The sequence below is a fragment of the Entelurus aequoreus genome, linkage group LG28 (assembly GCF_033978785.1).
Source record: "Entelurus aequoreus isolate RoL-2023_Sb linkage group LG28, RoL_Eaeq_v1.1, whole genome shotgun sequence".
NCBI classification, from domain to species: domain Eukaryota; kingdom Metazoa; phylum Chordata; class Actinopteri; order Syngnathiformes; family Syngnathidae; genus Entelurus; species Entelurus aequoreus.
Window position 1 is genome coordinate 1,945,233 of NC_084758.1, and position 18,997 is coordinate 1,964,229.

Sequence of the window (18,997 nt, forward strand, 5' to 3'; positions counted from 1 at the left end):
AATTAGCTTCTTTTTATATTTATTATACTTATTTTCTGCCTCTATAGATGTCTGTGTTATTAATATTCCATATAATGTCTTTTTTTTTGTGACAAGCATTTTTCAGTCCTTTTGTCATCCATGGTTGGTTGTTTTTCTTTTGCTTCTTACTAACTTCTTTCCATGGACAACATAAACATTGATATTATACATGTGGGCCAATATATATATATATATATATATATATATATATATATATATATATATATATATATATATATATATATATATATATATATATATATATATATATATATATATATATATATATATATATATATATATATATGTATATATATATATATATATGTATATATATATATGTATATATATATATATATATGTATATATATATATATATATATATATATATATATATATATATATATATATATATATATATATATATATATATATATATATATATATATATATATATATATATGCTGTTAAATGTAGCTTTGATGTGGCAAGCTACTTTTGCAGTGTAGCTTGTAGTGTAGCATGCTACAATTCTGTGAGGATAGCTTAGCTACATTTAATTGAGAGTAACTTGTAGCTTAGCTTACTACATTGTCCAGGTAGCTTGCCCATCACTGTCTATTTGGCCTAGCTCACATGTCAATAGTTTGAATACTGCAAACTTCCATACAGTAACACCTCATTTGTTCTGCAGACGTCCAGCGGGTGTCAGCGGGGAGTCATGAAGAGGAGTGGCACACCAGTGTGGGACAGAAGGAGCTACAGGCCCCCTCCCACATTAAAGAGGAGCAACTTCATGATGAAGATGAAGCTCAGTCCTTACAGCTTCATCACAGTCAAAGTGAGGAGAACAGAGGGGCGGAGCTTGTAAGTCAACACATCACAGAAGCTGATGGAGAGCATTGTGAAGATATAAAGTCAGAACCAGACAGCATCTCTCCACTGTCAGACATGGACCACATGATGTCACACTCTTCTGATCACAGTGACCACATCCAAAAACCTTTGGAGAGTCAAAATGACTCTAATGGTGATACGAGACATCACACTAACAACAAACACTTTGACTGCTCTCAATGTGGGAAATCATTTAGACATAAGGGTCATTTTACAGAACACATGAGAATACATACTGGAGAGAAACCTTTTATTTGCTCTGTTTGTAAGAAGAGTTTCTCCACAAAACATTACATAACCACACACATGAGAACACACACTGGAGAGAAACCTTTTTCTTGCTCAGCTTGTGCTAAAAGATTCAACTCTAAGAATGACATGACCACACACATGAGAACACACACAGGTGAGAAACCTTTTACTTGCTCTGTTTGTAAGAAGAGTTTCTCCAGAAAGGAATGCATGACCACACACATGAGAACACACACTGGAGAGAAACCTTTTACTTGCTCAGCTTGTGCTAAAAGATTCACCACTAAGACAGAACTTATATCACACATGAGAACACACACAGGTGAGAAACCTTTTCCTTGCTCTGTTTGTAAGAAGAGTTTCTCCAGAAAGGAAAACATGGACAGACACATGAGAACACACACTGGAGAGAAACATTTTGCTTGCTCAGCTTGTGCTAAAGGATTCAGCACTAATAATAACATGATATTACACATGAGAGCACACACAGGTGAGAAACCTTTTACTTGCTCTGTTTGTAAGAAGAGTTTCTCCCAAAAGCAAAACATGAGCACACACATGAGAACACACACTGGAGAGAAACCGTTTAAATGCACTGCGTGTGTTAAAAGGTTTAGGTTTAAGAATCAGGTCAGTAGACACAAGTGTGTAACAGTCATGGAAGCTGCAGGGATGTAAAAACACTTAAACAGTGATTGTGCTAAATGTAGTTTAAAAACACAGCATGTTTAATAAGAATGTATATTTGATGTTGTATGTAGTGCTTCTCATCTTCTAGTCTTATATGTTGGCCTGTACTCACTGTTTAAGTTGTGTTCATGTATTGAATATTATATATGTAGCTACTATTTTATTCTATTTTCTCATCTTTGAAGAGAGGACATCTTATTATTTTCATTGTTTTTTTCCACACATTTTTCCACTGCATTTTATTGATGTTATTATCCAACTAAAAGTATGAATGAATAAAATGGTTAACAAAATGTGGACTGTGGTAGATTAGCAGCATTGTTACATCACGGATGTTAACTACTGCAAAACATCAACAAAGAAGAAAAATGCTGAAGTTAGCAACACATCACTGAACTTTAGAGCCATCGTGAGTGGAGTTGCTTGTTTTTATTGCTGCATTTCTACTTATTTCACCTCACATCTTCACTTTTAATACTAAAGTCTTCTTCACATATATTGTTGTAGGCTTCTAACATGTATGTTTCTGATGTGTGTGTAGTCTGTGGAAAGGGTTGTTGTCCCTTGTGGATCCAATTGTTCACTTGCACAGGTACATCTTCATCTTCATCATCATCATCATCATCATCACCATCATCATCACCGGTCTGCTACTGGAGGAAACCTTTGAATTAATGTTTTATTATAAGTGCGACTTAATTTTTCCTTGATAATAAGACTAAGAATGCAGATTGAAAGGCCTACTGAAAGCCACTACTAGCGACCACGCAGTCTGATAGTTTATATATCAATGATGAAATCTTAACATTGCAACACGTGCCAATAGGGCCGGGTTAACTTATAAAGTGACATTTTAAATTTCCCGGGAAATATCCGGTTGAAAACGTCTATGTATGATGACGTATGCGCGTGACGTCACTAGAACGACGGAAGTATTGGTACACCATTGAATTTAATACAAAAAATCTCTGTTTTCATCTCATAATTCCACAGTATTCTGGACATCTGTGTTGGTGAATCTTTTGCAATTTGTTTAATGAACAATGAAGACTGCAAAGAAGAAAGCTGTAGGTGGGATCGGTGTATTAGCGGCGGATTACAGCAACACGACCAGGAGGACTTTGACTTGGATAGCAGACGCGCTAGCCGACGCTAGCCACCAACCGCACGGATGATCGGGTGAAGTCCTTCGTCGCACCGTCGATCGCTGGAACGCAGGTGAGCACGGGTGTTGATGAGCAGATGAGGGCTGGCTGGCGTAGGTGGATAGCTTATGTTTTTATCATAGCTCTGTGAGGTCCGGTTGCTAAGTTAGCTTCAATGGCGTCGTTAGCAACAGCATTGTTAAGCTTTGCCAGGCTGAGAACTATTAACCGTGTAGTTACATGTTCATGGTTTAATAGTATTGTTGATCTTCTGTCTATCCTTCCAGTCAGGGGTTTATTTATTTTGTTTCTATCTGCATTTGAGCCCGATGCTATCACGTTAGCTCAGTAGCTAAAGAGCTTCACCGATGTATTGTCGTGGAGATAAAAGTCACTGTGAATGTCCATTCCGCGTTCTGGACTCTCATTTTCAAGAGGATATAGTATCCCAGGTGGTTTAAAATACAAATCCGTGATCCACAATAGAAAAAGGAGAGAGTGTGGAATCCAATGAACCAGCTTGTACCTAAGTTACGGTCAGAGCGAAAAAAGATACGTCCTGCACTGCACTCTAGTCTTTCACTCTCACGTTCCTCATCCACAAATCTTTTATCCTCACTCAAATTAATGGGGTAATCGTCGCTTTCTCGGTCCGAATCGCTCTCGCTGCTGGTGTAAACAATGGGGAAATGTGAGGAGTCTTTCAACCTGTGACGTCACGCTACTTCCGGTACAGGCAAGGCTTTTTTTATCAGAGACCAAAAGTTGCGAAATTTATCGTTTGAATAAAAAAAATTCATTTCAGTAGGCCTTTAAACGGGAATAGCAGATCCATTCTATGTATCATACTTGATCATTTCGCGATATTGCCATATTTTTGCTGAAAGGATTTAGTAGAGAACATCGACGATAAAGTTCGCAACTTTTGGTCGCTGATAAAAAAGCCTTGCCTGTACCGGAAGTAGCGTGACGTCACAGGTTGAAAGTAGCGTGACGTCACAGGTTGAAAGTAGCGTGACGTCACAGGTTGAAAGGCTCCTCACATTTCCCCATTGTTTACACCAGCAGCGAGAGCGATTCGGACCGAGAAAGCGACGATTACCCCATTAATTTGAGCGAGGATGAAAGATTCGTGGATGAGGAACGTGAGAGTGAAAGACTAGAGTGCAGTGCAGGACGTATCTTTTTTCGCTCTGACCGTAACTTAGGTACAAGCTGGTTCATTGGATTCCACACTCTCTCCTTTTTCTATTGTGGATCACGGATTTGTATTTTAAACCACCTGGGATACTATATCCTCTTGAAAATGAGAGTCCAGAACGCAAAATGGACATTCACAGTGACTTTTATCTCCACGACAATACATTGGTGAAGCACTTTAGCTACTGAGCTAACGTGATAGCATCTGACTTAAATGCAGATATAAGCAAAATAAATAAATCCCTAACTGGAAGGATAGACAGAAGATCAACAATACTATTAAACCATGGACATGTAAATACACGGTTAATACTTTCCAGCCTGGCGAAGCTTAACAATGCTGTTGCTAACAACGCCATTGTAGCTAACTTAGCTACGGGACCTAGAGCTATGCTAAAAACATAAGCTATCCACCTACGCCTGCTAGTCCTCATCTGCTCATCAACACCCGTGCTCACCTGCGTTCCAGCGATCGACGGAGCGACGAAGGACTTCACCCGATCACCGATGCGGTTGGCGGCCCCGGGAGACGGAGGAAGTCAAGGTGAGGTCGGCGGCTAGCGCGTCTGCTATCCATCTCAAAGTCCTCCTGGACCCCGCAAGGGAGTATAATAAGTCCAGTATTATTTTCAATAATGATAAATGAAGTTTTTAGTGAAGTGGAAGGGTTAGTGGATGTGGCACTGTTTGCTGACGATGGAGTGATGTGGAAGAGAGCTAGAAATACTAATCATATAGAAAAGAAGATTCAAAAAGCGGTAAATAAAGTTCAAGAATGGGGAACGGCGTGGGGTTTAAGATTCTCTGTTGGAAAGACAAAAGTCATACATTTTACAAAGAGGAAAGTACAAAACGAGATCCAAATTAAACTCTATGGAGAAAATATAGAAGAGGTACAAGTATTTCAATATTTGGGTATATGGTTTGATAAAAATATTAACTGGTCAACCCACGTCAGCAAAATAGTGGAGAAAAGTAAAAAGGTGTTAAATATAATGAGGGCGTTGAGGGGTAAAGACTGGGGGGCTGATAGGCAGACATTGAAAGCAATATACATCACTTTAATACCATCTGTTATTGATTATGGATGCATTATTTATCAATCTGCTGCAAAAACATTACTTGGCAAAATAGACAGGATCCAATCACAGGCACTAAGGTTATGTTGTGGAACTACTAAATCAACTAGACAGGATCCAGTCACAGGCACTAAGATTATGTTGTGGAACTACTAAATCAACTAGACAGGATCCAGTCACAGGCACTAAGATTATGTTGTGGAACTACTACATCAACTAGACAGGATCCAATCACAGGCACTAAGGTTATGTTGTGGAACTACTAAATCAACTAGACAGGATCCAGTCACAGGCACTAAGATTATGTTGTGGAACTACTACATCAACTAGACAGGATCCAATCACAGGCACTAAGGTTATGTTGTGGAACTACTAAATCAACTAGACAGGATCCAGTCACAGGCACTAAGATTATGTTGTGGAACTACTAAATCAACTAGACAGGATCCAGTCACAGGCACTAAGATTATGTTGTGGAGCTACTAAATCAACTAGACAGGATCCAGTCACAGGCACTAAGGTTATGTTGTGGAACTACTAAATCAACTAGACAGGATCCAGTCACAGGTACTAAGATTATGTTGTGGAACTACTAAATCAACTAGACAGGATCCAGTCACAGGTACTAAGATTATGTTGTGGAACTACTAAATCAACTAGACAGGATCCAGTCACAGGTACTAAGATTATGTTGTGGAACTACTAAATCAACTAGACAGGATCCAGTCACAGGTACTAAGATTATGTTGTGGAGCTACTAAATCAACTAGACAGGATCCAGTCACAGGTACTAAGATTATGTTGTGGAACTACTAAATCAACTAGACAGGATCCAGTCACAGGTACTAAGATTATGTTGTGGAGCTACTAAATCAACTAGACAGGATCCAGTCACAGGCACTAAGATTATGTTGTGGAACTACTAAATCAACTAGACAGGATCCAGTCACAGGTACTAAGATTATGTTGTGGAGCTACTAAATCAACTAGACAGGATCCAGTCACAGGCTTTAAGATTATGTTGTGGAACTACTAAATCAACTAGACAGGATCCAGTCACAGGCACTAAGATTATGTTGTGGAACTACTAAATCAACTAGACAGGATCCAGTCACAGGTACTAAGATTATGTTGTGGAGCTACTAAATCAACTAGACAGGATCCAGTCACAGGCTTTAAGATTATGTTGTGGAACTACTAAATCAACTAGACAGGATCCAGTCACAGGCACTAAGATTATGTTGTGGAGCTACTAAATCAACTAGACAGGATCCAGTCACAGGCACTAAGATTATGTTGTGGAGCTACTAAATCAACTAGACAGGATCCAGTCACAGGTACTAAGATTATGTTGTGGAACTACTAAATCAACTAGACAGGATCCAGTCACAGGCACTAAGATTATGTTGTGGAACTACTAAATCAACTAGACAGGATCCAGTCACAGGCACTAAGATTATGTTGTGGAGCTACTAAATCAACTAGACAGGATCCAGTCACAGGTACTAAGATTATGTTGTGGAGCTACTAAATCAACTAGACAGGATCCAGTCACAGGCTTTAAGATTATGTTGTGGAGCTACTAAATCAACTAGACAGGATCCAGTCACAGGTACTAAGATTATGTTGTGGAGCTACTAAATCAACTAGACAGGATCCAGTCACAGGTACTAAGATTATGTTGTGGAGCTACTAAATCAACTAGACAGGATCCAGTCACAGGCTTTAAGATTATGTTGTGGAGCTACTAAATCAACTAGACAGGATCCAGTCACAGGTACTAAGATTATGTTGTGGAGCTACTAAATCAACTAGACAGGATCCAGTCACAGGTACTAAGATTATGTTGTGGAGCTACTAAATCAACTAGACAGGATCCAGTCACAGGCTTTAAGATTATGTTGTGGAGCTACTAAATCAACTAGACAGGATCCAGTCACAGGTACTAAGATTATGTTGTGGAGCTACTAAATCAACTAGACAGGATCCAGTCACAGGTACTAAGATTATGTTGTGGAGCTACTAAATCAACTAGACAGGATCCAGTCACAGGTACTAAGATTATGTCGTGGAGCTACTAAATCAACTAGACAGGATCCAGTCACAGGCTTTAAGATTATGTTGTGGAGCTACTAAATCAACTAGACAGGATCCAGTCACAGGTACTAAGATTATGTTGTGGAGCTACTAAATCAACTAGACAGGATCCAGTCACAGGTACTAAGATTATGTTGTGGAGCTACTAAATCAACTAGACAGGATCCAGTCACAGGCTTTAAGATTATGTTGTGGAACTACTAAATCAACTAGACAGGATCCAGTCACAGGTACTAAGATTATGTTGTGGAGCTACTAAATCAACTAGACAGGATCCAGTCACAGGCACTAAGATTATGTTGTGGAGCTACTAAATCAACTAGACAGGATCCAGTCACAGGTACTAAGATTATGTTGTGGAACTACTAAATCAACTAGACAGGATCCAGTCACAGGTACTAAGATTATGTTGTGGAGCTACTAAATCAACTAGACAGGATCCAGTCACAGGCACTAAGATTATGTTGTGGAACTACTAAATCAACTAGACAGGATCCAATCACAGGCTTTAAGATTATGTTGTGGAACTACTAAATCAACTAGACAGGATCCAGTCACAGGCACTAAGGTTATGTTGTGGAACTACTAAATCAACTAGACAGGATCCAGTCACAGGCACTAAGATTATGTTGTGGAACTACTAAATCAACTAGACAGGATCCAGTCACAGGTACTAAGATTATGTTGTGGAGCTACTAAATCAACTAGACAGGATCCAGTCACAGGCACTAAGATTATGTTGTGGAACTACTAAATCAACTAGACAGGATCCAGTCACAGGTACTAAGATTATGTTGTGGAGCTACTAAATCAACTAGACAGGATCCAGTCACAGGCACTAAGATTATGTTGTGGAGCTACTAAATCAACTAGACAGGATCCAGTCACAGGCACTAAGATTATGTTGTGGAGCTACTAAATCAACTAGACAGGATCCAGTCACAGGTACTAAGATTATGTTGTGGAGCTACTAAATCAACTAGACAGGATCCAGTCACAGGCACTAAGGTTATGTTGTGGAACTACTAAATCAACTAGACAGGATCCAGTCACAGGCACTAAGATTATGTTGTTGAACTACTAAATCAACTAGACAGGATCCAGTCACAGGCACTAAGATTATGTTGTGGAGCTACTAAATCAACTAGACAGGATCCAGTCACAGGTACTAAGATTATGTTGTGGAGCTACTAAATCAACTAGACAGGATCCAGTCACAGGCTTTAAGATTATGTTGTGGAGCTACTAAATCAACTAGACAGGATCCAGTCACAGGTACTAAGATTATGTTGTGGAGCTACTAAATCAACTAGACAGGATCCAGTCACAGGTACTAAGATTATGTTGTGGAGCTACTAAATCAACTAGACAGGATCCAGTCACAGGTACTAAGATTATGTTGTGGAGCTACTAAATCAACTAGACAGGATCCAGTCACAGGCTTTAAGATTATGTTGTGGAGCTACTAAATCAACTAGACAGGATCCAGTCACAGGTACTAAGATTATGTTGTGGAGCTACTAAATCAACTAGACAGGATCCAGTCACAGGTACTAAGATTATGTTGTGGAGCTACTAAATCAACTAGACAGGATCCAGTCACAGGCTTTAAGATTATGTTGTGGAACTACTAAATCAACTAGACAGGATCCAGTCACAGGTACTAAGATTATGTTGTGGAGCTACTAAATCAACTAGACAGGATCCAGTCACAGGCACTAAGATTATGTTGTGGAGCTACTAAATCAACTAGACAGGATCCAGTCACAGGCACTAAGATTATGTTGTGGAGCTACTAAATCAACTAGACAGGATCCAGTCACAGGCTTTAAGATTATGTTGTGGAGCTACTAAATCAACTAGACAGGATCCAGTCACAGGCACTAAGGTTATGTTGTGGAACTAATAAATCAACTAGACAGGATCCAGTCACAGGCACTAAGGTTATGTTGTGGAACTACTGAATCAACTAGACAGGATCCAGTCACAGGCACTAAGGTTATGTTGTGGAACTACTAAATCAACTAGACAGGATCCAGTCACAGGCTTTAAGATTATGTTGTGGAGCTACTAAATCAACTAGACAGGATCCAGTCACAGGCTTTAAGATTATGTTGTGGAGCTACTAAATCAACTAGACAGGATCCAGTCACAGGCACTAAGATTATGTTGTGGAGCTACTAAATCAACTAGACAGGATCCAGTCACAGGCTTTAAGATTATGTTGTGGAGCTACTAAATCAACTAGACAGGATCCAGTCACAGGCTTTAAGATTATGTTGTGGAGCTACTAAATCAACTAGACAGGATCCAGTCACAGGTACTAAGATTATGTTGTGGAGCTACTAAATCAACTAGACAGGATCCAGTCACAGGTACTAAGATTATGTTGTGGAGCTACTAAATCAACTAGACAGGATCCAGTCACAGGCTTTAAGATTATGTTGTGGAGCTACTAAATCAACTAGACAGGATCCAGTCACAGGTACTAAGATTATGTTGTGGAGCTACTAAATCAACTAGACAGGATCCAGTCACAGGTACTAAGATTATGTTGTGGAGCTACTAAATCAACTAGACAGGATCCAGTCACAGGCTTTAAGATTATGTTGTGGAACTACTAAATCAACTAGACAGGATCCAGTCACAGGTACTAAGATTATGTTGTGGAGCTACTAAATCAACTAGACAGGATCCAGTCACAGGCACTAAGATTATGTTGTGGAGCTACTAAATCAACTAGACAGGATCCAGTCACAGGCTTTAAGATTATGTTGTGGAGCTACTAAATCAACTAGACAGGATCCAGTCACAGGCACTAAGATTATGTTGTGGAGCTACTAAATCAACTAGACAGGATCCAGTCACAGGCTTTAAGATTATGTTGTGGAGCTACTAAATCAACTAGACAGGATCCAGTCACAGGCACTAAGGTTATGTTGTGGAACTACTAAATCAACTAGACAGGATCCAGTCACAGGCACTAAGGTTATGTTGTGGAACTACTAAATCAACTAGACAGGATCCAGTCACAGGCACTAAGGTTATGTTGTGGAACTACTAAATCAACTAGACAGGATCCAGTCACAGGCTTTAAGATTATGTTGTGGAGCTACTAAATCAACTAGACAGGATCCAGTCACAGGCTTTAAGATTATGTTGTGGAGCTACTAAATCAACTAGACAGGATCCAGTCACAGGCACTAAGATTATGTTGTGGAGCTACTAAATCAACTAGACAGGATCCAGTCACAGGCTTTAAGATTATGTTGTGGAGCTACTAAATCAACTAGACAGGATCCAGTCACAGGCTTTAAGATTATGTTGTGGAACTACTAAATCAACTAGACAGGATCCAGTCACAGGTACTAAGATTATGTTGTGGAGCTACTAAATCAACTAGACAGGATCCAGTCACAGGTACTAAGATTATGTTGTGGAGCTACTAAATCAACTAGACAGGATCCAGTCACAGGTACTAAGATTATGTTGTGGAGCTACTAAATCAACTAGACAGGATCCAGTCACAGGTACTAAGATTATGTTGTGGAACTACTAAATCAACTAGACAGGATCCAGTCACAGGTACTAAGATTATGTTGTGGAGCTACTAAATCAACTAGACAGGATCCAGTCACAGGCTTTAAGATTATGTTGTGGAGCTACTAAATCAACTAGACAGGATCCAGTCACAGGCACTAAGATTATGTTGTGGAGCTACTAAATCAACTAGTCAGGATCCAGTCACAGGCTTTAAGATTATGTTGTGGAACTACTAAATCAACTAGACAGGATCCAGTCACAGGCTTTAAGATTATGTTGTGGAACTACTAAATCAACTAGACAGGATCCAGTCACAGGTACTAAGATTATGTTGTGGAGCTACTAAATCAACTAGACAGGATCCAGTCACAGGCACTAAGATTATGTTGTGGAGCTACTAAATCAACTAGACAGGATCCAGTCACAGGTACTAAGATTATGTTGTGGAGCTACTAAATCAACTAGACAGGATCCAGTCACAGGCTTTAAGATTATGTTGTGGAGCTACTAAATCAACTAGACAGGATCCAGTCACAGGTACTAAGATTATGTTGTGGAGCTACTAAATCAACTAGACAGGATCCAGTCACAGGCACTAAGATTATGTTGTGGAGCTACTAAATCAACTAGACAGGATCCAGTCACAGGCTTTAAGATTATGTTGTGGAGCTACTAAATCAACTAGACAGGATCCAGTCACAGGCACTAAGGTTATGTTGTGGAACTACTAAATCAACTAGACAGGATCCAGTCACAGGCACTAAGGTTATGTTGTGGAACTACTAAATCAACTAGACAGGATCCAGTCACAGGCACTAAGGTTATGTTGTGGAACTACTAAATCAACTAGACAGGATCCAGTCACAGGCTTTAAGATTATGTTGTGGAGCTACTAAATCAACTAGACAGGATCCAGTCACAGGCACTAAGATTATGTTGTGGAGCTACTAAATCAACTAGACAGGATCCAGTCACAGGCTTTAAGATTATGTTGTGGAGCTACTAAATCAACTAGACAGGATCCAGTCACAGGCTTTAAGATTATGTTGTGGAACTACTAAATCAACTAGACAGGATCCAGTCACAGGTACTAAGATTATGTTGTGGAGCTACTAAATCAACTAGACAGGATCCAGTCACAGGTACTAAGATTATGTTGTGGAGCTACTAAATCAACTAGACAGGATCCAGTCACAGGCTTTAAGATTATGTTGTGGAGCTACTAAATCAACTAGACAGGATCCAGTCACAGGTACTAAGATTATGTTGTGGAGCTACTAAATCAACTAGACAGGATCCAGTCACAGGTACTAAGATTATGTTGTGGAGCTACTAAATCAACTAGACAGGATCCAGTCACAGGCTTTAAGATTATGTTGTGGAACTACTAAATCAACTAGACAGGATCCAGTCACAGGTACTAAGATTATGTTGTGGAGCTACTAAATCAACTAGACAGGATCCAGTCACAGGCACTAAGATTATGTTGTGGAGCTACTAAATCAACTAGACAGGATCCAGTCACAGGCTTTAAGATTATGTTGTGGAGCTACTAAATCAACTAGACAGGATCCAGTCACAGGCACTAAGATTATGTTGTGGAGCTACTAAATCAACTAGACAGGATCCAGTCACAGGCTTTAAGATTATGTTGTGGAGCTACTAAATCAACTAGACAGGATCCAGTCACAGGCACTAAGGTTATGTTGTGGAACTACTAAATCAACTAGACAGGATCCAGTCACAGGCACTAAGGTTATGTTGTGGAACTACTAAATCAACTAGACAGGATCCAGTCACAGGCACTAAGGTTATGTTGTGGAACTACTAAATCAACTAGACAGGATCCAGTCACAGGCTTTAAGATTATGTTGTGGAGCTACTAAATCAACTAGACAGGATCCAGTCACAGGCTTTAAGATTATGTTGTGGAGCTACTAAATCAACTAGACAGGATCCAGTCACAGGCACTAAGATTATGTTGTGGAGCTACTAAATCAACTAGACAGGATCCAGTCACAGGCTTTAAGATTATGTTGTGGAGCTACTAAATCAACTAGACAGGATCCAGTCACAGGCTTTAAGATTATGTTGTGGAGCTACTAAATCAACTAGACAGGATCCAGTCACAGGCTTTAAGATTATGTTGTGGAACTACTAAATCAACTAGACAGGATCCAGTCACAGGTACTAAGATTATGTTGTGGAGCTACTAAATCAACTAGACAGGATCCAGTCACAGGTACTAAGATTATGTTGTGGAACTACTAAATCAACTAGACAGGATCCAGTCACAGGTACTAAGATTATGTTGTGGAGCTACTAAATCAACTAGACAGGATCCAGTCACAGGTACTAAGATTATGTTGTGGAACTACTAAATCAACTAGACAGGATCCAGTCACAGGTACTAAGATTATGTTGTGGAGCTACTAAATCAACTAGACAGGATCCAGTCACAGGCTTTAAGATTATGTTGTGGAGCTACTAAATCAACTAGACAGGATCCAGTCACAGGCACTAAGATTATGTTGTGGAGCTACTAAATCAACTAGACAGGATCCAGTCACAGGCTTTAAGATTATGTTGTGGAACTACTAAATCAACTAGACAGGATCCAGTCACAGGCTTTAAGATTATGTTGTGGAACTACTAAATCAACTAGACAGGATCCAGTCACAGGTACTAAGATTATGTTGTGGAGCTACTAAATCAACTAGACAGGATCCAGTCACAGGCACTAAGATTATGTTGTGGAGCTACTAAATCAACTAGACAGGATCCAGTCACAGGTACTAAGATTATGTTGTGGAGCTACTAAATCAACTAGACAGGATCCAGTCACAGGCTTAAAGATTATGTTGTGGAGCTACTAAATCAACTAGACAGGATCCAGTCACAGGTACTAAGATTATGTTGTGGAGCTACTAAATCAACTAGACAGGATCCAGTCACAGGCACTAAGATTATGTTGTGGAGCTACTAAATCAACTAGACAGGATCCAGTCACAGGCTTTAAGATTATGTTGTGGAGCTACTAAATCAACTAGACAGGATCCAGTCACAGGCACTAAGGTTATGTTGTGGAACTACTAAATCAACTAGACAGGATCCAGTCACAGGCACTAAGGTTATGTTGTGGAACTACTAAATCAACTAGACAGGATCCAGTCACAGGCACTAAGGTTATGTTGTGGAACTACTAAATCAACTAGACAGGATCCAGTCACAGGCTTTAAGATTATGTTGTGGAGCTACTAAATCAACTAGACAGGATCCAGTCACAGGCACTAAGATTATGTTGTGGAGCTACTAAATCAACTAGACAGGATCCAGTCACAGGCTTTAAGATTATGTTGTGGAGCTACTAAATCAACTAGACAGGATCCAGTCACAGGCTTTAAGATTATGTTGTGGAACTACTAAATCAACTAGACAGGATCCAGTCACAGGTACTAAGATTATGTTGTGGAGCTACTAAATCAACTAGACAGGATCCAGTCACAGGTACTAAGATTATGTTGTGGAGCTACTAAATCAACTAGACAGGATCCAGTCACAGGTACTAAGATTATGTTGTGGAGCTACTAAATCAACTAGACAGGATCCAGTCACAGGTACTAAGATTATGTTGTGGAACTACTAAATCAACTAGACAGGATCCAGTCACAGGTACTAAGATTATGTTGTGGAGCTACTAAATCAACTAGACAGGATCCAGTCACAGGTACTAAGATTATGTTGTGGAACTACTAAATCAACTAGACAGGATCCAGTCACAGGTACTAAGATTATGTTGTGGAGCTACTAAATCAACTAGACAGGATCCAGTCACAGGCACTAAGATTATGTTGTGGAACTACTAAATCAACTAGACAGGATCCAATCACAGGCTTTAAGATTATGTTGTGGAACTACTAAATCAACTAGACAGGATCCAGTCACAGGCACTAAGATTATGTTGTGGAACTACTAAATCAACTAGACAGGATCCAGTCACAGGTACTAAGATTATGTTGTGGAGCTACTAAATCAACTAGACAGGATCCAGTCACAGGCACTAAGATTATGTTGTGGAACTACTAAATCAACTAGACAGGATCCAGTCACAGGTACTAAGATTATGTTGTGGAGCTACTAAATCAACTAGACAGGATCCAGTCACAGGCACTAAGATTATGTTGTGGAGCTACTAAATCAACTAGACAGGATCCAGTCACAGGCACTAAGATTATGTTGTGGAGCTACTAAATCAACTAGACAGGATCCAGTCACAGGTACTAAGATTATGTTGTGGAGCTACTAAATCAACTAGACAGGATCCAGTCACAGGCACTAAGGTTATGTTGTGGAACTACTAAATCAACTAGACAGGATCCAGTCACAGGCACTAAGATTATGTTGTGGAACTACTAAATCAACTAGACAGGATCCAGTCACAGGCACTAAGATTATGTTGTGGAGCTACTAAATCAACTAGACAGGATCCAGTCACAGGTACTAAGATTATGTTGTGGAGCTACTAAATCAACTAGACAGGATCCAGTCACAGGCTTTAAGATTATGTTGTGGAGCTACTAAATCAACTAGACAGGATCCAGTCACAGGTACTAAGATTATGTTGTGGAGCTACTAAATCAACTAGACAGGATCCAGTCACAGGTACTAAGATTATGTTGTGGAGCTACTAAATCAACTAGACAGGATCCAGTCACAGGTACTAAGATTATGTTGTGGAGCTACTAAATCAACTAGACAGGATCCAGTCACAGGCTTTAAGATTATGTTGTGGAGCTACTAAATCAACTAGACAGGATCCAGTCACAGGTACTAAGATTATGTTGTGGAGCTACTAAATCAACTAGACAGGATCCAGTCACAGGTACTAAGATTATGTTGTGGAGCTACTAAATCAACTAGACAGGATCCAGTCACAGGCTTTAAGATTATGTTGTGGAGCTACTAAATCAACTAGACAGGATCCAGTCACAGGTACTAAGATTATGTTGTGGAGCTACTAAATCAACTAGACAGGATCCAGTCACAGGTACTAAGATTATGTTGTGGAGCTACTAAATCAACTAGACAGGATCCAGTCACAGGTACTAAGATTATGTTGTGGAGCTACTAAATCAACTAGACAGGATCCAGTCACAGGCACTAAGATTATGTTGTGGAACTACTAAATCAACTAGACAGGATCCAGTCACAGGTACTAAGATTATGTTGTGGAGCTACTAAATCAACTAGACAGGATCCAGTCACAGGCACTAAGATTATGTTGTGGAACTACTAAATCAACTAGACAGGATCCAATCACAGGCTTTAAGATTATGTTGTGGAGCTACTAAATCAACTAGACAGGATCCAGTCACAGGCACTAAGATTATGTTGTGGAACTACTAAATCAACTAGACAGGATCCAGTCACAGGTACTAAGATTATGTTGTGGAGCTACTAAATCAACTAGACAGGATCCAGTCACAGGCACTAAGATTATGTTGTGGAACTACTAAATCAACTAGACAGGATCCAGTCACAGGTACTAAGATTATGTTGTGGAGCTACTAAATCAACTAGACAGGATCCAGTCACAGGCACTAAGATTATGTTGTGGAGCTACTAAATCAACTAGACAGGATCCAGTCACAGGCACTAAGATTATGTTGTGGAGCTACTAAATCAACTAGACAGGATCCAGTCACAGGTACTAAGATTATGTTGTGGAGCTACTAAATCAACTAGACAGGATCCAGTCACAGGCACTAAGGTTATGTTGTGGAACTACTAAATCAACTAGACAGGATCCAGTCACAGGCACTAAGATTATGTTGTGGAACTACTAAATCAACTAGACAGGATCCAGTCACAGGCACTAAGATTATGTTGTGGAGCTACTAAATCAACTAGACAGGATCCAGTCACAGGTACTAAGATTATGTTGTGGAGCTACTAAATCAACTAGACAGGATCCAGTCACAGGCTTTAAGATTATGTTGTGGAGCTACTAAATCAACTAGACAGGATCCAGTCACAGGTACTAAGATTATGTTGTGGAGCTACTAAATCAACTAGACAGGATCCAGTCACAGGTACTAAGATTATGTTGTGGAGCTACTAAATCAACTAGACAGGATCCAGTCACAGGTACTAAGATTATGTTGTGGAGCTACTAAATCAACTAGACAGGATCCAGTCACAGGCTTTAAGATTATGTTGTGGAGCTACTAAATAAACTAGACAGGATCCAGTCACAGGTACTAAGATTATGTTGTGGAGCTACTAAATCAACTAGACAGGATCCAGTCACAGGTACTAAGATTATGTTGTGGAGCTACTAAATCAACTAGACAGGATCCAGTCACAGGCTTTAAGATTATGTTGTGGAGCTACTAAATCAACTAGACAGGATCCAGTCACAGGTACTAAGATTATGTTGTGGAGCTACTAAATCAACTAGACAGGATCCAGTCACAGGTACTAAGATTATGTTGTGGAGCTACTAAATCAACTAGACAGGATCCAGTCACAGGTACTAAGATTATGTTGTGGAGCTACTAAATCAACTAGACAGGATCCAGTCACAGGCTTTAAGATTATGTTGTGGAGCTACTAAATCAACTAGACAGGATCCAGTCACAGGTACTAAGATTATGTTGTGGAGCTACTAAATCAACTAGACAGGATCCAGTCACAGGTACTAAGATTATGTTGTGGAGCTACTAAATCAACTAGACAGGATCCAGTCACAGGCTTTAAGATTATGTTGTGGAACTACTAAATCAACTAGACAGGATCCAGTCACAGGCACTAAGATTATGTTGTGGAGCTACTAAATCAACTAGACAGGATCCAGTCACAGGCACTAAGATTATGTTGTGGAGCTACTAAATCAACTAGACAGGATCCAGTCACAGGCACTAAGATTATGTTGTGGAGCTACTAAATCAACTAGACAGGATCCAGTCACAGGCTTTAAGATTATGTTGTGGAGCTACTAAATCAACTAGACAGGATCCAGTCACAGGCACTAAGGTTATGTTGTGGAACTACTAAATCAACTAGACAGGATCCAGTCACAGGCACTAAGGTTATGTTGTGGAACTACTAAATCAACTAGACAGGATCCAGTCACAGGCTTTAAGATTATGTTGTGGAGCTACTAAATCAACTAGACAGGATCCAGTCACAGGCTTTAAGATTATGTTGTGGAGCTACTAAATCAACTAGACAGGATCCAGTCACAGGCACTAAGATTATGTTGTGGAGCTACTAAATCAACTAGACAGGATCCAGTCACAGGCTTTAAGATAATGTTGTGGAGCTACTAAATCAACTAGACAGGATCCAGTCACAGGCTTTAAGATTATGTTGTGGAGCTACTAAATCAACTAGACAGGATCCAGTCACAGGCTTTAAGATTATGTTGTGGAACTACTAAATCAACTAGACAGGATCCAGTCACAGGCACTAAGATTATGTTGTGGAGCTACTAAATCAACTAGACAGGATCCAGTCACAGGTACTAAGATTATGTTGTGGAGCTACTAAATCAACTAGACAGGATCCAGTCACAGGCTTTAAGATTATGTTGTGGAGCTACTAAATCAACTAGACAGGATCCAGTCACAGGTACTAAGATTATGTTGTGGAGCTACTAAATCAACTAGACAGGATCCAGTCACAGGTACTAAGATTATGTTGTGGAGCTACTAAATCAACTAGACAGGATCCAGTCACAGGTACTAAGATTATGTTGTGGAGCTACTAAATCAACTAGACAGGATCCAGTCACAGGCTTTAAGATTATGTTGTGGAGCTACTAAATCAACTAGACAGGATCCAGTCACAGGTACTAAGATTATGTTGTGGAGCTACTAAATCAACTAGACAGGATCCAGTCACAGGTACTAAGATTATGTTGTGGAGCTACTAAATCAACTAGACAGGATCCAGTCACAGGCTTTAAGATTATGTTGTGGAGCTACTAAATCAACTAGACAGGATCCAGTCACAGGTACTAAGATTATGTTGTGGAGCTACTAAATCAACTAGACAGGATCCAGTCACAGG

At 39.7% G+C, this 18,997-nt stretch overlaps 1 protein-coding gene across 2 annotated transcripts in view; it reads left to right on the forward strand.

Moving 5' to 3' along the window:
• Positions 1 to 18,997, forward strand: part of LOC133644896 (oocyte zinc finger protein XlCOF6-like) — a 58,130-nt gene that overhangs the window by 14,003 nt on the left and 25,130 nt on the right. The window contains exon 3 of one of the 2 annotated variants that reach the window (XM_062039651.1): positions 716 to 888. In XM_062039651.1, coding sequence (XP_061895635.1) covers positions 716 to 888 — 173 coding nt within the window. Of the gene's footprint in view, positions 1 to 715; positions 2,132 to 18,997 lie in introns of those variants that run through there. The other variant, XM_062039650.1, reaches the window with a different exon arrangement.